Source organism: Nomascus leucogenys, chromosome 12 (assembly GCF_006542625.1).
Source record: "Nomascus leucogenys isolate Asia chromosome 12, Asia_NLE_v1, whole genome shotgun sequence".
NCBI lineage: Eukaryota > Metazoa > Chordata > Mammalia > Primates > Hylobatidae > Nomascus > Nomascus leucogenys.
In genome coordinates this window covers 43,038,054-43,063,178 of record NC_044392.1, presented here as the reverse complement: position 1 = coordinate 43,063,178, position 25,125 = coordinate 43,038,054, and the positions used below count along the sequence as shown (strand labels likewise).

The window sequence follows — 25,125 nt, the reverse complement described above, 5'->3', positions numbered from 1 at the left end:
ATCCTTAAATTCATAATAACTTTTTGGCTCTAAAATATTAAAAATATATTGATAACAATCCAGGAATAGAATCCAGGGAAATATATGGCCAATAAAATAAAATGAAGCCAAGAACGGAGTAAATTTTTAAAGAAGTGCCACGATACCCTATACTCTGGTTAGACGTGTGTCGCACATTTTTAATCCATGATGATTAAGACAGGATCAGTTACATACTCGCAGTGTCTAGAAGATAGACAATGGGCTGTTTAGGAGAATTATAGCTATGCCTGCTCCTGAGGCCCCAAGGACATTTCTTCCATCAGAGAAGAACCTGCTTAACATAGTGAACAATGTTCTCAGGAAAGCTCTTTCAGTAAATTTTACAAGGTCCATAGGTCTTTTTGTGATTAAGTCTCTTAAAGTAAGATCATTATGTCAGCCTATGACAAAGACTGGGAAAAGTAATTCTACACACTGTAACAGGATCTAGTCCAGACATGCAGCTTTCTGATGTTCTAGCAAACCCAAGGGTAGATTTTCTTATCTGTAGAAATGAATACACTTTGCATCTTTCAAAGATACTGTTTATATTGAACTGATTTAAATTATTTTTGAAGCAGAAGCAACATTTAGATTATGTATTCTAACATATACGGGATGTAAAACTATTTTCTATCATCTGTTAAATACAGAACAGTAACTTTAACAACAGGTTGACTTACAAGTGGAATTGGAATTGGAAATTTCTTGTGGCTTCTGCAAATCTACCAAGGACTTCTGCTTGAATCTTAGGTTTGCTCCCAGAAGGCTGATAGTGCCTATAGAGAGCACCAAGATTCTTCTTGTGATATAATTTTTTTTTTCCCAAGTACAAAGGCACTAGTTGACATAACTACAACCCTCTTCATCCCAATGCACAACCAACTCTACTTCATAGAGAATGCCAGATATGGCTTTAGACAGGAAACTATTTGAAACAGATATGAATCTTAATATGAGTATAAAGTAAGAAAAAAGAATACTATGAGTATGAAGTAAGAAAAGCAGCCATGGGTCCTTGAGCTATTTCCAGATTGCCCATTCAAGTAAAACTGGTTACTAACTATATATCTACATAGCTAAATAAATAAATGGCTTGCCAAATGGGTTATATGGCAGAGAACACTGGTTGTCTCCCAGGATATGTTTGTCACTTCCTCTAGAATAACTGAAACCCGCTGATTATTAGCTGGGCAGAATAAAAGCTATGTTTCTTGGCACCCTTTGAGCTGATTGTGGTCATGTGATTACAACCTAACAAACGTGATGTATAACTTCTGCAGAAAGCAGCTCTGAAATCATGGGAAGTGGATGTGCTCACTTCTTCCCTTCCTCTTATTGGCTGGATGAAAGGTGGATTTGATGGAAAGAACTCTGGCAGTCACCTCAGAGTATGGGATGACCATTGGAATGAGGACTAACTGTGGTAAAGACCAAAACAAAACAAAAAAGTAAAAACTCTGCCCCCCAGAAAAAGGAAACTGGGAACTGAGTTCCTGACACCATGGAATGCCACATCAACCCTGCATTGCCTACTCCTGTCTTTTTATAAGAGAAAGAGAGAGAGAAATGTGGTTGCATATTTATTTATTTATTTATTTATTTATTTATTTATTTATTTATTTATTTATTTTGAGATGGAGTCTTGCTCTGTAGCCCAGGCTGGAGTGCAATGGTGCGATCTCAGCTCACTGCAACCTCCACCTCCCGGGTTCAAGCAAGTCTCCTGCCTCAGCCTCCTGAGTAGCTGGGACTACAGTCATGTGCCACCATGCCCAGCTAATTTTTGTATTTTTAGTGGAGATGGGGTTTCCTCATATTGGCCAGGCTGGTCTCAAACTCCTGAGCTCAAGTGATCCACCCACTTCGGCCTCCCAAAGTGCTGGGATTACAGGCATGAGCTACTGTGCCTGGCTACACCTTTTAAAAGATACTGTCAGTTTGAATTTTCTGTCACTTACAACCAAACTTAACTAATTCAGGATGTCAGTTGAGTATCAATTAATCATCAATAGCATTGGTCTATGAAATGCTTATTTGAGGCTCTTTATTTTTCTCATTGTGATGACCTATGTGGGTTACTTAATTTTTGCTAAGGCAAAATCAAATTTTGATAATAGCACCCAAGTTATTTGTATTTAAGTTCACTTTCACTTTTGTCTTTATATTTTCTAAAGCAAGGGAGAAAATGCAACTAGCCATTCCAAAATTTATATGAAAACAAACTTGTTAGAAATCAGAGGGAACTTCTGGGAAAAATGATAGAGTGAAATATTTCATAACCCGTTTCACTTAGGTAAATCCCAAGTAGAGAAAGAAACTTCATCTATATTGAATCTAGTAAAGAGCTATAACTTACAACAAAAGCCAAGGAATTTCTATTTTTTATGTTTTCACCCTTTCTACTTTGTCAGAAACACTGAATAGAGTTTTGTCTTTTCTAATCCTTGTTAGACTTCTGATTTAAAGAGAGGAAGGGAGAAAAAAATGCCAACTCTGTAGACACCTTCAGAGTTTAGTTTTATCATAAAAACTTTTTGAATAATTAGACCTTTACATTCCTGAAGATAAAATAAACATGTAATCTTTTATCTGATTTTGTTCAACAAAATTGTTCAGAAAATCAAAGTGGTAAAGACAATGTAAAATTTAACATTTTAATACTGATGTTGTACACCGTTTTACTTAACATTTTGGAGAGTAATTGCCTTGCTCTTCAACTCAGGAAAACACTTTTGTTTTGTGGCTAATGTAATTGGTTTCTGTAACAACATCAGCAAATAAAAGGATGCTGATTATTGAAAAGAAAGTTATAATAAAAGTTGGTATACATTTTTAGCACACATTTTTCTAATTTTGAGTATGATGAAAGGTTGATATCTACAGTTTAACAGAAAAAGTTCAATTCAGGAGAGAGTAAACAAAGCTACTCGGACCTTTGTTAGAAGACGACTATAGAGAATAAAGTATTATGGAAATGGAGAATAAAATAATTAGGGAAGAATCTTTTGGTGGAGCCAATGTAAGTGGCCTTTGGTTTTAGAAAACAGGCTGTGGCCATGAGTCTGACCTTGTTGGTGTGCAGTGGCCTATGTCGTTGAACATGACTGGCTTTTATATGCTGTGCGACTGCCTCCTTACCGCTGTGGTCTGGACAGGCAGTTGTAGGACTTTGTTTCTAGTGGCCATTTGAGGTTTTTATTGTGGTAAGTTGTGGCTGTTTAAGATGGGTTTGCTTAAGATGAGTGTTAAATGGATCTATGTAGATGAGTGTCTCAGGTCAGTTGTCGAGGAAACACTCAGATGAGCCTCGGCTTGTGGAATGCTTACTGGGGAGTGTTCTACGAAACAGCACTACTAAAAGAGAGAGGGAAGCAGGATTGAGCAGTGAGACAAGGAACTGTTATGCAGTTGTAACAGAGGATCTAACAACCTCATAGAGAGTTCTGGAGCTAAGATGGCCCTTCAGAGGTTTTCTAAAATGAAGTAATGGGCTCATACCATTGTACTTCTATATTTGATGTGGGCTTTCCCTAGGGAAAGAATGCCCCCTTAGGCAAAGTGGCTTCCTTCTACATAAGGCAATTTTTAGAGGGACACATCTGTGAGTGGTCAGCAGCCAACACACCCTGAAGCTGAGGAATAAGCATATTCGTCCTGAAGAGGGTGTATTGCTGGCTGACCACAGCACCCACTAGAGCAAGGGTATGTCCTTATGGAAGTATGGATTTACTTGCTGGACCTTAAATAAATGTCTCATAAATGGTGTCAATATTGTAAACACAGGCCAAGGCCAGAGCAAATCTTAGGAAACACGCATGGGATTCTACAAGCAGTAACCTTAACTAGGCTGCCTCAGCATGATGGCTAAAGCAAAAATTCTATTAATGGAACCAGAGACCTCAGGTATCAGTTCTTCTTCTTCTTTCTTCTTTCTTCCTCTTCCTCTTCTTCTTCTTTCTTCTTCTTCTTTTTTTTTTTTTTGACAGAGTCTTACTCTGTTGCCTAGGTTGGAGTGCAGTGGTGCCACCTTGGCTCACTGCAATCTCCGCCTCCCAGGTTCAAGCGATTCCCCTGCCTCAGCATCTCAAGTAGCTGGGACTACAGGCACACACCATCATGCCTGGCTAATTTTTTGTATTTTGTAGAGATGGGGTTTCACCATGTTGACCACGATGGTCAACATCGTGATATCCTGACCTCGTAATCCGCCCTCCTCACCCTCCCAAAGTGCTGGAATTACAGGTGTGAGCCACCGTGCCCAGCTGACATCGGATCTTCTAAAACACCAGGCAGCAAAATAATTATTGCCAGTTTTTGCCTTGATTTTCAGTCCAGACTGAAATGTCTGCAGTATAGATGAGATACCTCAAATTTGATTTGTCTCCTATATTATTTTAAACTGGTTTCAGGGTCAAGAAGGAGTCCCAGGAAAGAACTCATCTTGACTTTTTGTGGCTTGTACGGAGGCCCAGGAATCATCTCCCACTACGTAGGCTCAATTTGCCTATACCTGTTATTGCTTAGATTTTTGAGACACAAATTGTGGCTTCACACATATAAGGATGGTAAATTCTATTAATAAACAATTAAAAAGGAAACAGAAATACTTCTTTTTTTTAAATTATACTTTAACTTCTGGGGTATATGTGCACAACATGCAGGTTTGTTATGTATGTATACACGTGCCATATTGGTTTGCTGCACCCATTAACTCATCATTTACATTAGGTATTTCTCTTAATGCTATCCCTCCCCACTTCCCCCACCCAACAACAGGCCCCGATGTGTGATGTCCCCCTTCCTGTGTCCAAGTATTCTCATTGTTCAATTCCCACCTATGAGTGAGAACATGTGGTGTTTGGTTTTCTGTCCTTGCGATAGTTTGCTCAGAATGATGGGAAACAGAAGGACTTCTGTTTCTAGAAATGTTATACTACATAATTTAGCCCAACTCTCTTATCAAGGATGTCTAGAAAAAACAATAAAAATGTAAAATAAAACCTGCCTGAAGGCATCAAAGAACCAACAAAGGGGAGATGGATTATTGGGTTAATATCTGGGAGAAGAGAGGAACTCATAGTGATGAACCCTGTATTTGGGGCTGCTTTTCTCCCCAGAGGCATCTACTGATTCCATGAGAGGTGCTAATGAGACTGAGAAGCTAAGCTTTTAACAGACTTGTAAATCTTCAAAGATATAATTGAAACCCACATTTTAAATTGGGAACTTAAGGGGTTAATTCTAGGAGTAAGTATAAAACAGAAGGAGAATAACCTGTGCAGGGATTACAACACAGTTCCAAATTATCTTAATCTCCGAAATTAATAAAGCAATTTTGATCCAATGCCCTTAAATAAATATAGAGCAAGATAACATCATCCTGGGTCCCAAATTGTTTCTACATTTTTTAAAATTTTAACTTTTATTTATTTATTTATTTTTTATTATTACACTTTAAGTTCTAGGGTACATGTGCACAGTGTGCAGGTTTGTTACATATGTAGACATGTGCCATATTGGTGTGCTGCACCCATTAACTCATCATTTACATTAGGTATATCTCCTAATGCTATCTCTCCCCACTTCCCCCACCCAACAACAGGCCCCGATGTGTGATGTCCCCCTTCCTGTGTCCATGTGTTCTCATTGTTCAATTCCCACCTATGAGTGAGAACATGCAGTGTTTGGTTTTTTTGTCCTTGCGATAGTTTGCTGAGAATGATGGTTTCCAGCTTCATCCTTGTCCCTACAAAGGACAGGAGCTCATCCTTTTTTATGGCTGCATAGTATTCCATGGTGTATATGTGCCACATTTTCTTAATCCAGTCTATCGTTGTTGGACATTTGGGTTGGTTCCAAGTCTTTGCTATTGTGAATAGTGCCACAATAAACATATGTGTGCATGTGTCTTTATAGCAGCATGATTTATAATTCTTTGGGTATATACCCAGTAATGGGATGGCTGGGTCAAATGGTATTTCTAGTTCTAGATCCCTGAGGAATCGCCACACTGTCTTCCACAATGGTTGAACCAGTTTACAGTCCCACCAACAGTGTAAATGTGTTCCTCGTTAAATTGATCCCTTTACCATTATGTAATGGCCTTCTTTGTCTCTTTTGATCTTTGTTGGTTTAAAGTCTGTTTTATCCGAGACTAGGATTGCAACCCCTGCCTTTTTTTGTTTTCCATTTGCTTGGTAGATCTTCCTCCATCCCTTTATTTTGAACCTATGTGTATCTCTGCATGTGAGATGGGTCTCCTGAATACAGCACACTGATGGGTCTTGACTCTATCCAATTTGTCAGTCTGTGTCTTTTAATTGGAGCATTTAACCCATTTACATTTAAGGTTAATATTGTTATGTGTGAATTTGATCCCATTATTATGATGTTAGTTGGCTATTTTGCTCATTAGTTGATGCAGTTTCTTCCTAGCCTCGATGGTCTTTATAATTTGGCATGTTTTTGCAGTGGATGGTACTGGTTTTTCCTTTCCATGTTTAGTGCTTCCTTCAGGAGCTCTTTTAGGGCAGGCCTGGTGGTGACAAAATCTCTCAGCATTTGCTTCTCTGTAAAGTATTTTATTTCTCCTTCACTTATGAAGCTTAGTTTGGCTGGATATGAAATTCTGGGTTGAAAATTCTTTTTTTTAAGAATGTTGAATATTGGCCCCCACTCTCTTCTGGCTTGTAGAGTTTCTGCCAAGAGATCAGCTGTTAGTCTGATGGGCTTCCCTTTGTGGGTAACCTGACCTTTCTCTCTGGCTGCCCTTAACATTTTTTCCTTCATTTCAACTTCGGTGAATCTGACAATTATGTTTCTTGGGGTTGCTCTTCTCAAGGAGTATCTTTGTGGTGTTCTCTGTATTTCCTGAATTTGAATGTTGGCCTGCCTTTCTAGGTTGGGGAAGTTCTCCTGGATTAATATCCTGCAGAGTGTTTTGCAACTTAGTTGCATTCTCCCCGTCACTTTCAGGTACACCAATCAGATGTAGATTTGGTCTTTTCACATAGTCCCATATTTCTTGGAGGCTTTGTTTGTTTCTTTTTATTCTTTTTTCTCTAAACTTCTCTTCTCGCTTCATTTCATTCATTTGATCTTCCATCACTGATACCCTTTCTTCCAGTTGATCCCATCAGCTACTGAAGCTTGTGCATTTGTCATGTAGTTCTTGTGCCATGGTTTTCAGCTCCATCAGGTCCTTTAAGGACTTCTCTGCATTGGTTATTCTAGTTAGCCATTCGTCTAATTTCTTTTCAAGGTTTTTAACTTCTTTGCCATGGGTTCAAACTTCCTCCTTTAGCTCAGAGAGGTTTGATCATCTGTAGCCTTCGTCTCTCCACTCGTCAAAGTCATTCTCCGTCTAGCTTTGTTCCATTGCTGGTGAGGCAATGCATTCCTTTGGAGGAGGAGAGGCGCTCTGATTTTTAGAATTTTCAGTTTTTCTGCTCTGTTTTTTCCCCATCTTTGTGGTTTATCTACCTTTGGTCTTTGATGATGGTGACGTACAGATGGGGTTTTGGTGTGTATGCCCTTTCTGTTTGTTAGTTTTCCTTCTGTCAGGACCCTCAGCAGCAGGTCTGTTGGAATTTGCTGGAGGTCCACTCCAGATCCTGTTTGCCTGGGTATCAGTAGCAGAGGCTGCAAAACAGCAAATATTGGTGAACAGCAAATGTTGCTGCCTGATCATTCCTATGGAAGTTTTGTCTCAGAGGGATACCAGGCCATGTGAGGTGTCAGTCTGCCCCTACTGGGGGGTGCCTCCCAGTTAGGCTACTTGGAGGTCAGGGAGCCACTTGAGGAGGCAGTCTTTCTGTTCTCAGATCTGAAGCTGCATGCTGGGAGAACCACTACTCTCTTCAGAGTTGTCAGACAGGGACATTTAAGTCTGCAGAGGACTCTGCTGCCTTTTGTTCGGCTATGCCCTGCCCCCAGAGGTGGAGTCTACATAGGCAGGCAGGCCTCCTTGAGCTGTGGTGGGCTCCACCCAGTTCGAGCTTCCTGGCCACTTTGTTTACATACTCAAGCCTCAGCAATGGTGGGTGCCCCTCCCCCAGCCTCACTGCTGCATTGCAGTTAGATCTCAGACTGCTGTGCTAGCAATGAGCAAGGCTCCATGGGCTTAGGACCCTCCAAGCCAGGCGTGGGATATAATCTCCTTGTGTGCCGTTTGCTAAGACCATTGGAAAAGCATAGTATTAGGGTGTGAGTGACCCAATTTTCCAGGTGCCGCTTGTCCCCCCTTCCCTTGGCTAGGAAAGAGAATTCCCTGACCCCTTGCACTTCCCAGGTGAGGCGATGCCTCGCCCTGCTTTGGCTCACACTCGGTGCACTGCACCCACTGTCCTGCACCCACTGTCTGACAATCCCCAGTGAGATGAACCTGGTATCTCAGTTGGAAGTGCAGAAATCACCCATCTTCTGCATCACTCACGCTGGGAGCTGTAGACTGGAGCTGTTCCTATTTGGCCATCTTGGGACCGCCCCTATTTCTACATTTTTAAAGTAAATGAACTATATGAAATTATTGACATATGTGAATGACATATGATCTGAGTGGTTCAGTTTTTGGCAGGACAAAGTCAGGAATCCAGAGCATCATCCAAGAAAATGTATTACTACTGTCTTCACTTGCAAATATCATAGCAAATTATAACATTATGGTGGAACATTTGTATAGATGACTAATATTACCACCAAATAATATAGCATATTACTTAGGGTATAAAATACAAAACTAAACAATTAGGATTATGGTAGATATGATGAATCAAGTAAATTTAAGTAAAGTAAGAAATTCTATATATTGTCCACTAAGGTTTGATGAGATATCCTCAAATATAAGCTAGGTAAAGCAGATTATTATTATTAATTTATGTATTTCCAAATGCATATAATTCCATATGAAACACTTTTTGTGTATTGAATAAATTTCCCAGTGTATGGAATTACTAGAAAAATTATATACAACATTAATAGACAAGTTACAAAAGTTATATACAACATTAATACACAAGTTACAAAAGTTAAATAGAAACAAAATAATTTGAAGATTCAGGATATGACAATGCCACCATGCATGGTAAATATAATTGGCAACATCTAAAAATGCATGAAAAAATTCAAGTTCATTCTATATTCTTTGATCCATTAACAGTCTTTTTTTTCTCTCCTAAACAAATGACATGTTTGCAGTATGTTAAAAGGCAAGAAAAATTAAGCAAAAAGCCCCAAGACCTTCATATGGTCTTTATTAGCCTGCTGTAAACATTAAGTACTTTCTTTTTTCTTTTTCTTTTTTATTATATTTTAAGTTCTGGAATACACGTGAAGAATGTGCTGGTTTGTTACATAGATATACATGTGCCATGGTGGTTTGCTGCACCCACTAACCCATCATCCACATTGGGTATTTCTCCTAATGCTATCCCTCCCTTAACCCCTCATCCTCTGACAGACCCCAGTGTGTGATGTTCCCTGCCCTGTGTCAATGTGTTCTCATTGTTCAACTCCCACTTATGAGTGAGAACATGTGTGTTTGGTTTTCTGTTCCTGTGTTAATTTGCTGAGAATGATGGCTTCCAGCTTCATCCATGTCCCTGCAAAGGACATGAACTCATCCTTTTTTATGGCTGCATAATATTCCATGGTGTATATATGCCACATTTTCTTGATCCAGTCTATCATTGATGGGCATTTGGGTTGATTCCAAGTCTTTGCTATTGTGATTAGTGCCACAAAAAAAATACATGTGAATGTGCCTTTACAGTAGAATAATTTATAATCCTTTGGGTATATATCCAACAATGAGATTGCTGGATCAAATGGTATTCTAGTTCTAGATCCTTGAGGAATCACCACATTGTCTTTCACAATGGTTGAACTAATTTACACTCCCACCAACAGTGTAAAAGCATTCCTATTCCTCCACATCCTCTCCAGCATCTGTTGTTTCCTGACTTTTTAATGATCACTATCTTTGTGGTGTTCTCTGTATTTCCCCAATTTGAATGTTGGCCAGTCTTACTAGGTTGGGGAAGTTCTACTGGATAATATACTGAAGAGCGTTTTCAAACTTGGTTTCATTTTCCCCATCACTTTCAAATACACCAATCAAATGTAGGTTTGGTCTTTTCACATAGACCAATATTTCTTGGAGGCTTTGTTGGTTCCTTTTCATTCTTTTTTCTCGAATCTTGTCTTAATGCTGTATTTCATTAAGTTGATCTTCAATCTCTGATATCCTTTCTTTCACTTGATCGATTTGGCTATTGATACTTGTGTATGCTTTGCAAGGTTCTTGTGCCGTGTTTTTCAGCTCCATCATGCCATTTATGTTCTTCTCTAAACTGGTTATTTTAGTTAGCAATTCCTGTAACCTTTTTTCAAGGCTCTTAGCTTCCTTGATTTGGGTTAGAATATGCTTCTTTAGCTTGGAGGAGTTTGTTATTACCCACCTTCTGAAGCCTACTTTTGTCAAATTGTTAAACTCATTCTCCATCCAGTTTTGTTTCCTTGCTGGCAAGGAGTTGTATTCCTTCAGTGGAGGAGAGGCATACTCTTTTTTGGAATTTTCAGCCCTTTTGCTCTTGTTTTTCCTCATCTTCTTAGATTTATCTACCTTTGGTCTTTCATTTTGGTGACCTTCGGATGGGGTTTTTGTGTGGACATCCTCTTTGTTGATGTTGATGCTTTTTCCTTTCTGTTTGTTAGTCTTCCTCCTAACAGTCAGGCCCCTCTGCTGCAGGTCTGTTGGAGTTTGCTGGAGGTCCACTCCAGACCCTGTTTGCCTGGGTGTCACCAGTGGAGGCTGCAGAACAGCAAAGATTGCTGCCTGTTCCTTCCTCTGGAAGCTTTGTCCCAAAGGGGCACCTGCCAGATGTCAGCAGGAGCTCTCCTGTGTGAAGTGTCTGTCAACCCCTGCTGGGAGATGTCTCCCAGTCAGGAGGCAGAGGGGTCAGGGACCCACTTGAGAAGGCAGCCTGTCCCTTAGCAGAGCTCGAGTACTGTGCTGGGAGATTTGGTGCTCTCTTCAGGGCCGACAGGCGGGAACATTTAAGTCTGCTGAAGTTGTGCCCACAGCTGCTGCTTCCCCCAGGTACTCTTTCCCAGGGAGATGGGAGTTTTATCTATAAGCCCCTGACTGGGGCTGCTGCCTTTCTTTCAGAGATGCCCTTCCCAGAGAGGAGGAATCTAGATAGGCTCATTCACAGTCTTTTTAAAACTTTTGTAGTAAAAGATATAGTAAAAGTTTATCTCTAAACAGTTTAAAAATATCATACAAGAGTAGTATTATCTTTCAGTCTTGACAAAACATTGGATTGCATTGCTAATAGAAATAAATATAAAATTATAACCATGGTTGATTATATGATGAGGAAGTTGAGCTGACACCATTGTATTCCTAGAGGTTCAATTAGTGGTAGTCTGCAATACTTCTTTAGAAATTTTGAAGATATTAATAAAATGATGGATTCTAGAAAACAAGCCAAAAGTATAAGTACTTCCAAAAATACTTTGAAATTGATGTGTTTAATACTGGTTTGGCATGATATGTAAGCAAAATTAATACCATAAGCAGAATGATATTAAAATCCCAATAATTCCTTGAAAACTTCAAAGGATTATGACATTTTTAAATGAAAAATGAAATGATAAGATTCATAAGAAGATAACATTGATACTTAACAACCTGCAGTTTTTAAAAATTTTGACTCCAAATCCTGTAATATAAAGTCAGTCTTTGCCTTGCATGTTAATGTGGGACTGTAAAAATTGATCATGCAAGCTAAAATCATGTGAAAGGATTTCAATAATCAAGGGAGAGAATTATGATCATACTGTGACATTGAAACATCTTTGTCAAAATATTCAAAACCCACTTACTATTGGTTATAAATATATAGGGAAGTGAAAAACAGTACAACTATAATTTACTTAGCACACTATACTTTAATACATTGAAACATTTGGAATTAAAGTCTTTTTCCCTTGTATTAACTTACCAAGAATGTTTTGAACAATGTTTGCCTTCATCTTCTGTAACTTAAAGATATAGAGTATCTTTTTATTCCTTGGTGAATTTTCATACTCCTTTTAATGTTTGGATCAGCTTCCGATATTTTATACTTCATGCTTTCCCTCTTGGGGAATATCTCTGAGAGTTCCTTTAATGGGAAGTTTTCCGCCAGTGTCACTTCATTTAAGACAACTTCATTCTTTTCGCAACAATCACTTTCCTCACAGGTTAAGTTTGCCTTCTCCAGGTTCCTCTAGCTTCACCTCTATAGTCTCTCAAACAGTAACATTCTCAGCATTCCCACGGTCAGCTATTTCCTCTATAGCTTCTTTTATATTTAATTCAAATCTCGCTTCTAGCATTGTCCCTTTTCTTCTTTACACATTCATCTTTTTTGCCTAATTTCCTCTATTATTCACTCATGTCAGATGGCGTACGGGTTTATTACTGAGACACAATAAGACCACAGGACTACACGCCTACACGCTTTGCTATTTTGCACAGAACAGAATAATAGTCAAACTGACAAACTTCGACATATGTAAAGCAATTGGTCACTGATTATGATGTGGATTTGTTACTTCTATGGTGACTCATGGACTGAAGACCCAGTGGTAGTTTATACTTCGTGCAGTTACTAAGAGTTAATATACTGTGGCAACTGAAATTTGTGGCACACATTTCAAATTTGTTGTTAGGGAATTTGTGTTATTTAACTAAAACCTTGCTGACTGAAATTTGTGCATTTTGAAACTGGGCAAAACAAAGACAGCCTATATCAGAAAAATGAAGAAGACTGTGTTGATTTTGTTGAATATTTTTGTGTTTTCTTTGAAATGGTATACTACTAGAAATAAGTTTTGTGTTTGCTTCTGAGTGATATAGTACTACTACAAGCTTGGAACTATTTTGTTTTGTTAATTTCTTAGATCAGACATTTTAAGACAAATAGAATACATTTAATCTCTAAACTCCTGTGAGAGCAAACCTGTGATTAAAAATTTTTGTAAGAAAAAAAAAAAGAAATCTAGCCAGAGCCTAAGGCTACCGCAAGATTCCTTCTTGTCTTTTGGTTCAGTTGGATTTTTTTTTTCCTGACCAATTTTATTGAGGATACAGTAGAAGATTTCTTGCACTTTTATTTGGTGGTCTCAACATGATCTTATGACCTATGTGGATACTGTGGTCAAAGCCCTCAGGAACCCACTCTTGTCAATGTCTTGGGAAACTCAAGTGTTAGCTTCTATTTCCCTATCTAGTTTTTAATTTCTTATTTGTTTTGTTTTTTGCAGACTTTCTTATCTTGTGAGTTCAATGCATGCATGTATAAACAATTTTTAAAATTATAGCTTATGCAGTATATCTGCGTGTTTTGTAGTTTGTTTCTTGTCTTTTTTTGAGACAGAGTCTCACTCTGTCACCCAGGCTGGAGTGCAGTGGTGCAATCTCGGCTCACTGCAACCTCTGCCTCTTGGATTCAAGGGATTGTCCTGCCTCAGCCTCCTGAGTAGCTGGGATTACAGTCACACACCATCACACCTGGCTAATTTTTGTATTTTTAGTAGAGACGTGTTTCACCATGTTGGTCAGGCTAGTCTCGAACTCCTGACCTCATGATCCACCTGCCTCAGCCTCCCAAAGTGCTGGGATTACAGGCGTGAGCCACCACACACACAGAAATCTAAGGACTAAGTGAAAAGCAATATTTTAGGCTTCAAAATTTAGCCAGGGTGGTGCTTAGAATGAATGGGTAGGGAGTTTAGGTAGAATTGGTGATAAGATAGAGAGGAGACCCAGGGAATTCAAACAAAGGATAAGTAGAAAGCAATATGAGATCATGGAAGAGTTAGACATTAGGACAAAGAAGCCCAGAAGAGAAAGAAAATACTATGTAAACAGAAATGAACAGAAGCACAGGACAAGTCAAAGAATATTAAAGTTGAAATGGCATCAGAAAATATCAAGTTCCTCCAATTTTGTCATTTTACAGTGGGGGATTAGTGCTTCTAGTAAGTGGTCCATCTAGGAGTTTTCATAGCTCTCAGACTAGGACCTTTTTGGCTGTTGTAGAGGGGAGAGGGTGGAGGATATAGGCTAGCCACAGGAACTATGCTTGGAGGCCAGAAAGAAGGAGTGAATCATTTCAATAAGAGTTGAGGAGGAAATGAAAGGTCATTTAAGAGTCACGTGGCTGTGGGAGGCTTGTGGGGTTTCTGTAATAGGGAAGTAGGCAAAGGGCAAGGTTTCTGCTGGGAGGAAGGGATGACAGAGCCGTGTGGGATGGGAACATGATACTGGAGTTCTGCGGAAATCTCTCTCTCTCGGGGTGCAAAAGTCACCCACTAGAGTGGTCTTAGGGAAGTGACAGGCAAGAAGAGCCCAGGCAAAGGCAGACACAACGTCTGTGGTCTGAGCAAAAGGACAAGAAAAGGAAAGTTGGGGAAGGACAGGAAGAGCACTGGGCCCCCTCGGGCAGCCCAGCCCCTCTGCTCAGGCTGGGTTCTAATCATAGGGTGTCCCACCCACTTCAGATTATTCTCTTAGGATTTTGTGTGTTCAGAAAGCTTAATAACCACTTACTCCTCTCCCCATTGCATTTTATATCAATTTCAGATTCTTGCATCTATATTTATAAGTATTCACCAGTATGAAGAGTCTGCCAGTTTCCCTTCTTACACTACCTCCACCCTTCCTTTTCAGGGATTGATGTACGTAAACTCTTGTTTATAAAATTGTCATACTTAGGAGTCTGAGTTATTTTTCATGAAAGCAATTTGAATATTTTAGGCTGATAGACATTCTCAGGATCACGTTTCCCGTGGCAGCTCCAGAGCAGAGTGCTGCATGGACATGGAGGGATACGGACACAGGCAGGGACTGTGGCTGTTATCTCTGTCCCACATGACGAAAGCAGGACTACATATCAGTCAGATCAGAGAAGAAAAACCAGATGGAGGGAGAGAAATGACATGGTGACTGTGTGGAGCAAGGAGAGGGAAGTTTCCAGAGAACACACATTTCTAGGTGTCTATTTGAATGGGTATTGCCATGACAGGGGTGAGGGTGTTACTCTTCTAGGCACCCTGAGGGGGAATTTCCCCTAAATACTTTTTGTTTTTTTCCTCATCCCTTAATCTTTCCTCTGAAAACAGACTGATTTATCTCACTGATAAATTCAGGAGGGAAACTGGGCAAGTAGACGTCAGCACCTCCTACTGCCCTTTACCTCTCTGGGCAAGTTGCTCCCTAAAGGCTCAGTCTTGCTCTCCTCCTCCAGGCCCTAGCTCTCACGGGAACAGCTGCTCAGGTGGGGAACTTAGGGTGTTATCAACATTGCCTGAAATAAGTGAGTGTATTAGTTTTCTTGGGCTGCCCTAACACAAGGCAATCAGCTGGGTGGCTTAAACAACAGAAAGTTATTCTCTCACAGCTCTAGAGGCTAGAAGTTCAAAATCTCCAACTGGAAGACTCAGTTTCTAGTGAAGGCTCTCTTCCTGGTTTATACAGACAAATGCCTTCTCACTATGAGCTCATATGGCCTTTCCATGGTGGGTGCACATGTAACACACACATACACACACACACACACACACACACACACACACACAGAGAGAGACAGAGACAGAGAGAGACAGAGAAGGAAAGTGGAAGGGCACTCCAGTGTCTCTTCTTATAAGGACACTAAGCCTATTGGATCAGGACCTTACCCTTTAGACATGAGATTGACATTACTTCTTAGAGGCCCCATTTCCAAATATAATCACACTGAGAGTTAGGGCTTCAACATGTGCTTTTTTTTTCTTTGGGAGGGTGCACAAACTTTCAGTCCATAACAATGAGAAGGCCACTCCATTTAGGGTCCAGTATGAGCGAGATCCCTTGGATTACACACTTAAAGCAAATTATTTAGTGGCACTATCAGAAGTCAAGACTGACCATTAGATCCATCTATCTCATGTTATTTTCAACTTGTTTGCTTCTAAATTCAAGAGGGTAAAAAGGATGATACTTACTGGGTTTTATAATATTATCCAATATAGCTGGGTTATGTTGCATTTATAAATAAACTTTAGAACTTGGAGGCTTAACACAACGAAGTTTATTTCTCATGCAGTTAAACTGCATGTAGATCAGGCTGCTCCTCTCCATCTCATAGCCTTGCCATTTAGAAATTTGACCGCCAAGTTGGTACCGCAGGGTAAAATGATCAGATGTGATTATTTTCAGTGGTCAAGACTGGAGCTGGCTAATGCTTCCAGCACCACACATTCCATTGCCCAGAACTCAGTCCATGACCTTAACCCAACTATTAGGAAATAGGACGGTTGCATCTTTCCTGTAGGACCATGGAAAAAAATGTGAATAAACACATAGTGTGGTATCTGCTATTGTTTTCTAAAACCAGAAACCAAGTAATTGCCATTAACCGCACAAGATGGGAAAAGATAACACCTGGTGCTTATGAAAGATTTGGGTAGGATTTGAACTGGGTATTGCTCTTAAAGATATTGTAGTTCATAGAAATTGCCACATATCTGTGGCCATCATAGGAACAGCTCATTGAGAATGACTTCTAGCCTCACTGTTAACATTGACAAACCTAAGAAATAGTGTATATATCAAAGTATCATGTTGTAAACACTAAATATGTAGAATACAAATAAATTTAAAGCAGAAACAATGTTACAAATGGGATTTTTCTTTTTGAGGCAGGGTCTTGCCCTGTTACCCAGGCTGGCGAACAGTGACATGAACATGGCTCAGTACAGCCTTGACTTTCAGGGCTCAAAAGATCCTCCTGCCTCTGCCTCCCATTTAGCTGGGACTACAGGCATGTGCCACCGCATTTGGCTAACTTTAATTTTTTTTATCGAGATGAGGTCTTTTTTGCCCAGGCTGGTCTCAAACTCCTGGGCTCAAGTGATCTTCCCACCTTGGTCTCCCAAAGTGCTGGGATTATAGGCATGAGTCATTGTGCCCAGCACAAATTCATGCCCAGATTTTAAGTGACTGCTCCAATGCATTCAGTGAATCATTAATATGATTTAAGAAACACTATAATAATAAATGTATTTCCTGGATCTCAAAAAGACTTTGTGTTCATGTATTTACACATATTAACCAGCCAGGGTCACTGATAAGTCACTGAATACTGCATATAAACTACTTAAATCAAACATTGACAAATGCTGCCCTTTTTATACAATGTATTTTTGTCAGATCACAAAACAACTTAAATTTGGATTTTTGTGGTCTCCCCATGTATGAGTCCTCTTGAAAAGCTGCATGTTCTGACTATCACAATCCTTTACCATTCCACACTGTACAGAATTTTCAGTCCTTAGTTGAAATGCATGCTGTTTTTCCAGGACTTCAAATTTTGGATTTCCCAGGGGGTTAGTCAGTCAAAATGCTTCTCTAGAGAATATAGTTCTAAGCAGATTTGTATCTGGGATTCTATACATTGAAATTAAAATCACAATGCATTTTAATTTTTTGTTTAAACATATTCTTCAGTTTAAAACTCTTTGATAGAAGAGATTACATTGTTAACCTCTGTGTGTTTATATGCCTAGTAAGACACTGGTATCAACCATGTAGTATGTAATTTTTTAGTGAATGACTATACAGATTAAATGCAGTAGAAGAGCTTCTTTATATTTGTTATGGTCCTATGCATTCTGAATGGCTGCAATGTAATCTCTAAGGATAATGTAGAGTGGACTGTAGTTTATACAATTTTGCAGGGAAATCTTGGAAGATGTAAGAAGCAATGTCTCCAATTTATAAAGGAATCAGTGAGAATGAGGAAATAAGAAAGATGGATGAAAAGGGGTGAAATTGGAAAGAGAAAACTTTAAGGACATTCAAAAGGGGGAAAGAAAGAATGGAGCGATGAGAAGAGGGGACACTATGGAGAGTGGAGGTAAAGTTAAGTGGAGAAACTGGAAGAATTGAGATCTATTAAAACAAGCAGGAACCGAAAAAATGATGTGGTTTCTCCTTTTTATCTTACAAATGACATGCAAAATCCAGAGGGACAAAGTGACCTTTCTTTCAATGCCATACACCATTTTGTCTAAGGCAGTTGAGGAAGGGAAGTAGATATAATGGAGCTTAGTGACACAGCAGCTGGAATCCTGAGAGAAGAGAATAACTTTAGTTCAGAGCAGGTGGAGAAATGAGAGATTGAGTAGGAGGACCAAGGTTGAGGGAAGCAGATCTTCTTAGCTGCTGTCAGCGGCTGATGGGGAAGATTGTTGGTAGAAGGAAGTCAGAATATAGGTACAGAGGGATAAGTTTGCTAAGAACAGAGCTCAGCAAACAGCTTTTCTGAGAGAAAGAAACATCTGCAAATGACATGCTGTTTCTGCAGTTTCTGCTGCTAGCTCTTCTCCTCCCAGGTGGTGACAATGCAGACGGTAAGAACATCGCGGTCAGCTGCAAGGTTACAGGTATCTGGGTGGAGTCTGCTGGGCCTTCCCGAGATGGATCAATGGAGATGCCAGAATGTTTGCCATCTGAGCATACCTGTCTCCAGGTCCAGTTTACTCTTTTGGAGGATGGTGGCAGAGCATGGGCTCTGTGTAAGAAAAATGTTATAGCTAAAGTAGTCATCAACATTTTTCTGTGGTAACTGGTTCACTTTCCATTTCCTCTCCATTTTCCGTTAAAATAATCAGGGCCCAGGAAAATGATGTTGTTTCTCCTTTTTATGTTACAAATGACCCACAAGGTCCAGAGGGATGAAGCAACCTTTCAATGCCACACACCACTTTGTCTAAGGTAGTTGAGGAAGGGAAGTGGATATTATGGAGCTTAGTGGGAGAGCAGCTGGAATCCTGAGAGAAGAGAATAACTTTAGTTCAGAGCAGGTGGGGAAATGAGAGATTGAGTAGGAGGCCTAAGGTTAAGGGAAGCAGATCTTCTTAGTTGCTGTCAGTGGCTGGTGGGGAAGATCGTCTGTTGGTAGAAGGAAGTCAGAATATAGACGTAGAGGGATAAGTTTGCTAAGAACAGAGATCAGCAAACAGCTTTTCTGAGAGAAGGAAACATCTGCAAATGACATGCTGTTTCTGCAGTTTCCGCTGCTAGTTCTTCTCCTCCCCGGTGGTGACAATGCAGATAGTATGAACATATCTGTCAGCTGCAAGGATACATGTATCTGGGTTGAGTGTGGTGGGCTTTCCCAAGATAGATCAATGAAGAAGCCAGAATGGTTGCCATCTGAGCATACCTGTCTCCAGGTCCAGTTTACTATTTTGGAGGATGGTGGCAGAGCATGGGGCTCTGTGTAAGGAAAATGGTATAGCTAAAGTAGTCATTAATGTTTCTCTGTGGTAACTGGTTCACCTTCCATTTTCTCTCCATTTTCCTTGCCTCTCTTTTTTTTCCCTTACACTACTTGCCCTTCTTCCACCAAAAGCAGCCCAGGAACACGTCTCCTTCCATGTTATCCAGATCTTATCATTAGTCAACCAATCCTGGGCACGAGTTCAGGGCTCAGGATGGCTGGACGAGTTGCAGACTCATGGCTGGAACAGTGAATCAGGCACAATAATTTTCCTGCATACCTGGTCCAAGGGCAACTTCAGCAATGAAGAGTTGTCAGACCTAGAGTTGTTATTTCGTTTCTACCTCTTTGGATTAACTCGGGAGATTCAAGACCATGCAAGTCAATATTACTCAATATGTAAGTTCAATCAACTAAATTATGGGAGTTCTTTAGAATGTTCTATTTCTGGGAAATATTTTCTACTAATTTTTGGGCCATTTCCCATTATTCCATCCCACCATAAAATTCTGCATACATGAACCTTTTAAGGGATATCCCTGATGTTGACCTCCTCAAATTTCCTAGGCTTTTGCTATTTTTGGAATTTTTTTTCCTGTGCTTTGTTATCTTCACCCTGTGGTCTCCCTCTGCGTCCTACAATCCAGAGGTACACAGCTGTCCCACTCTGTGCTTGATTCCCTTAAAATAAAATCTATTCCCCCATTCAATTTCCACAGTTCAATGACCATTATGACCAATTTCATGCATCGTGGAATGCTATCCTCCCACCTCCCTCACACAGGCTCCCCCTTCACCCTCTATCCTATATTATGTGGCTCACCTATCATTTTTCCACACCTTCCTTGGCCACTTTTTCTTGTTAATTCAAGGCATTTATCTCTTATTGTCTCCCTTCCCTATCCCCAGCAATTTTTCTCTCTTGTTTCTGATCAAATATGTCTTTGGCTCACTCTCACATCTATGTAAAACTTTCTTGCTTCACTTCCTGATATAGCCCTAGTTTTTTATACTGTTGTTTTCACTTTTTTATTAGAACTCTTTTTCTCATTCCTCCCTTCTTCCAGATCCCTTTGAAGTACAGTTGAAAGCGGGCTGTGAGCTGCATTCTGGAAAGAGCCCAGAAGGCTTCTTTCAGGTAGCTTTCAATGGATTAGATTTACTGAGTTTCCAGAATACAACATGGGTGCCATCTCCAGATGGTGGAAGTTTGGCCCAAAGTGTCTGTCATCTACTCAATCACCAGTATGAAGGCGTCACAGAAACAGTGTATAATCTCATAAGAAGCACTTGCCCCCGATTTCTCTTGGGTCTCCTGGATGCAGGGAAGATGTATGTACACAGGCAAGGTAAGTAGTTTCAGCCCCTTCCTCTAAGATTTTTTTATTCAAGTCCTGCCCCTTCTGTTCCCACCCTTCCAACTCAGGACAAGAAAGAGGACAAGAAGCAGAGGGGTTGCTGGGTAATAGTTTCTTAGAGGCAAGAAAAAGATAACTGTGCATATTCATGTGGATGTGTGTATGTGGATGTAAGCTGTGTGTGTTTCTTCATCGGAACACTTTTTCTGCTTTCTGCAGTGAGGCCAGAGGCCTGGCTGTCCAGTCTCCCCAGCCTTGAGTCTGGCCGGCTGTTGCTGGTTTGTCATGCCTCCGGCTTCTACCCAAAGCCTGTTTGGGTGACATGGATGTGGAATGAACAGGAGCAACTGGGCACTAAACATGGTGATATTCTTCCTAATGCTGATGGGACATGGTATCTTCAGGTGATCCTGGAGGTGGCATCTAAGGAGGCTACTGGCCTGTCTTGTCGAGTGAGACACAGCAGTCTAAGAGGCCAGGACATCATCCTCTACTGGGGTAAGACTGGAGGTTGGAAGTGTAAGTAGGTGGTTCTTCGGCCTAGAGGGTAGGGGAGAGGAAATTTTGAGGATAGCAGACCTAGGTGAGGGATTATAGGAAGAAATGTATAGGGTAATTTAAAGAATAGTGGAGTAAAACCTAAAGGATACATGGATACTAGAGATTTAAGGGGAAATGAGGAATCCCTCCTTAAGTAAGTTTGGGAATAGAGTGACTGAAATAGGATAACTGATGCAACTCATCCAATGCACATGTTAAGTAAGGAAATCAATAGATGGAGTAGAATCAGCAGTGAGTTTAAAACGGCATCCATGTATCTTTCCAATATGTGCAGGACACCACTTTTCCATGAATTGGATTGCCTTGATAGTAATAGTGCCCTTGGCGATTCTAATAGTCCTTGTGTTATGGTTTAAGAAGCACTGGTAAGTTTTTTGTATTTCCTCCTCTCCTCCCAGTTTCTAATTTCACATTCCATTTTTAACTCTCTTAGCTTTTCTCTCTTGACTACTCCACCTTATCCTCACTTACCACCTCCAACTTATTCAGGGTTCCTCCCATTCCTGTTCCTTCACAGCTCATATCAAGGCATCTTGTGAGACTCTTCCCCCTGACTCCCCCATTGTAATAAGAACCCAGCAACCCAGGAGCCTAGTACAACATAGTGATGCCATCCCGTCAATTCTCCATTTAAATTGTTTCTCTTTCTGCCTAATAAACATTTGTTAATATAAACCAAATTCTAATTTGGAATGGTTTTCTTGGAATCTCCACGTTTTAAATAGCACTCAACCTTCAAAGCCCATTTCTGATGTCATTTCCTCCAGCGATCTTCTTTGACCCATACTGAACCCAGAGAGCCTCAACTGTTATGTGCATGCTACACTTCCTACCCTGTGTTGCAGCTACTTGAGTCTTTCACTTCACATTTTTAAGCTTTTAGGAGGCAAGGATCATGATAAATGTGCCTTTCCTGCATATGATGGGCTCAGTGAAACACAAAACAAAACACCATATCTAAGTTGGATTAACTGTCATGTTGGCAAATTTTCTCATTATATTCCTTCCCAATGTTGTTGTAGCATTGGAAATATTCATGCTTCTCTTTTTGTTTAAATGCTTCGTACCTAGCAGATAAATTCCACTCTCCTTTAGCTCCCTCATTTTCTCCCTAAACATTTAAGGAAAAGTGCAGCCTTGCACCTTGATACACTTATTTTCTAAACACAGAGAATTACAAATGCAAATAGAGAGAGAGTGTGCAAGTTATGTGTGATGATTAGTGGTGCAGATATGTCACAGAATACTTAAGGAAAGAAGCAAGAGAGTTGGTCCTCAGGGTTGGAGTGGGATCAAGGCAACTGTTGTGCTGTATATGGAAGACAAATTTCCTAAAGGACTGTGCTATCTGAGATAGCCTTGAATAAACTTTAGTCCCTTTAGGTTTCATTCACTAATTCAACTAATATTTTTTGGGTACTGAGTTGAGACAGGCACATACAGCTTCTAAACTGGCGGCGGATAAAACAAATGAGATTGTGTCCACTCTCCTGAAGTTGCAATGTTTGCTTCCTCAATCTGTCCATGTTTCTTTTCTATTGTTTTCATGTTTTTATTTCTTTCAAAAATTTTTAAATACATTTTATTGATGTATAATTTATAGTAAAATTTGAATCTTTATTTTAAGTGTACAGGTCTATTTATTTTGATAATTACATAAGCCCATGTAAACAAAATCACAATCAAGATATTAAATGCCATAACCCCTCATACCTGTTTGTAGTCAAGCACACCACCAACCTGGCATTCTTGCAACTACTGATATACTTTATGTCACGTAAGCTTAAACTTGTATTTTCTATGATTTTATTAAGATGGAAATAAACATATCTACTTGGTATTGCCTTTTATTTTTCTTCAATTTAGCATATGGTTGTAAGTAATCCATGCTGCTCAGTGTATTAGTAGCCATTCCTTTTTATGGCTGAATAGAATTCCATGTATGGATATAACTCTTTTTGGAGGAGGAGGTGGCTTCCCAGATCTGGCAGGGCCCTTGTCTCCTTGTGCACACTCACCCAGCTTGGATTCTGCTTCCATTGCTCATTTCCTTGGCACCAGGAGGCCCTAGGTGACTCTGCTGCACCCTTAGTCACCCTGTGACCTGCAGATACAGAGAGATCAATAGAGATGAATCTAGGACACCCAGGAAACTGGGAAATAAAGCCAAAAGTATATAAAATTAAACTTATTTTTGGGAGAAGAGACAAGATGGCTGACTAGATGCAGCCAGTAAGAGCTTCTCCCACGAAGAGACAAGACCATCAAGAAGAGCAGTATACTCTGAGAAGATCATTGGAAAGAAGGCATTGAGAGTGGATGGAGGGAGAATGCAGACCCTGGGCTAAAGCAGGGAAGAAGCTGCAAACCCTACACAGGGTGGCCAAACACTAGGACTTATTCTTGGTCCTCAGTGGCTTCTAGGGAAGAGGTTAGTTAAATAGGCATGAAGTGGCCCACTCTAACCATGAACCTCTGGAATCCTAGCTGCAGAAGATGCCCACGACCCACACAGACATTTGAGTTGGCAGGGAGAGCTACTTGCAGAGTTGGCAGGGACAGGACTCCAGCTTCTGTGGAACCCAGAGGGTTTGGTGTGAGAACAGCTACAGTGGAGCATGGTTAGGGATGTCCATTACCCGAGGCTTGCCATGCTCCTCTAAGTGGCTTTGACCCCTTTGTCGACTATCAGACCTGGACAGAACAGGGCTACCATGCTATTTGGACGGGGCTAGACTGATCTGAGCCCCCCACCCCATGTCTGCTGGCCTCTCCCAGGATCCCTGCCTATCTGTACCTGCTTGCAGCACAGCCTCAGATGCTCAACTGAGGCAGTTCTCAGAGACCACTGCCATAGGTCTTTCACTGGCTGACCCCGCCAAACCACCAGAGAGCTTCTGCTACTGGCCTCACATCAGCATGCACCTGCTTTCAGGACCCACAACTGCTTTGCTGGCATACACACACAGACATCACTGCCTTGCTACCACTTCTGTGCACACAGGCATGGAGACCTCACCACTGCTGCACTGTCCCCACTAGCCCACATGCATGCATGTACCCTGCCACACTACCATCCCTGGTGTACATGTGCATGGACCTTGCTACCCTGCTGCCCCCTCACCACCAGCATGTGAGTGAGTGTGGACCCCACCATGCCACTGCCCCACTGCTGCCAGTACATGCATGTGAGAACAGAACCCCCTGCCACTGCTCTTATGAAATGCTTTTCTGGGACCCCCCCCCCGCCCCATCTGCCATAGGAGTGTTGTTGCTAGTGGACTGGGAACACCTTGGCCCCCTCCAGTGAAGCAGGTGCTCAGTCTCAAGGGGCCAAAAACAAGGTTCTGGGCCTGATCCCAGGCCCTCAGGCTTAGAGCACATAGCCCAGGAGTGCTGAGCTGAGCCATGGCCCCCTCAAATCATCAAGAAATAAAGCTAGCTTACTGACTGAAACTTATACCATAGTCAAAGCCTCAAGGGCATCAAAGAATATAAAAGCAAAAGCCCCATCAAAAGGACAGCAACTTTAAAGGTTAAAGGAACATCAGACCACATAGATGAGAAAGACCCAGTGGAAGAACTCAGGCAGCTCTAAAAGTCAGCATGTCTTCTTACTTCCAAATGAACACACTAGCTCCCCAACAATCATTCCTAACCAGACTGAAATGGCTGAAATAATAAACATAGATTTTAGAATCTGGATGGCAATGAAAATCATGAGATTCAGGAGAAAGTTGAAATGGAATCCAAAGAATTTAAGGAATCCAGTAAAATAATACAATAACTGAAAGACAAAATAGCCATTTTAAGAAAGAACTAAACTGATTTGACAGAGCTAAAAAATTCACTAAAGAATTTTATAATAC

General features: G+C 40.6%; 1 protein-coding gene across 1 annotated transcript; it reads left to right on the top strand.

Annotated features, from left to right (window-relative positions):
* Positions 1 to 18,108: 18,108 nt before the first annotated feature.
* Positions 18,109 to 23,096, top strand: CD1C (CD1c molecule). The gene is made up of 6 exons (XM_003258650.2): positions 18,109 to 18,465; positions 19,470 to 19,736; positions 20,405 to 20,686; positions 20,915 to 21,193; positions 21,531 to 21,621; positions 21,774 to 23,096. The coding sequence occupies exons 1-6, from the start codon at positions 18,405 to 18,407 to the stop codon at positions 21,793 to 21,795; spliced, it is 1,002 nt and encodes a 333-aa protein (XP_003258698.1). The 5' UTR covers positions 18,109 to 18,404; the 3' UTR covers positions 21,796 to 23,096.
* Positions 23,097 to 25,125: the final 2,029 nt, after the last annotated feature.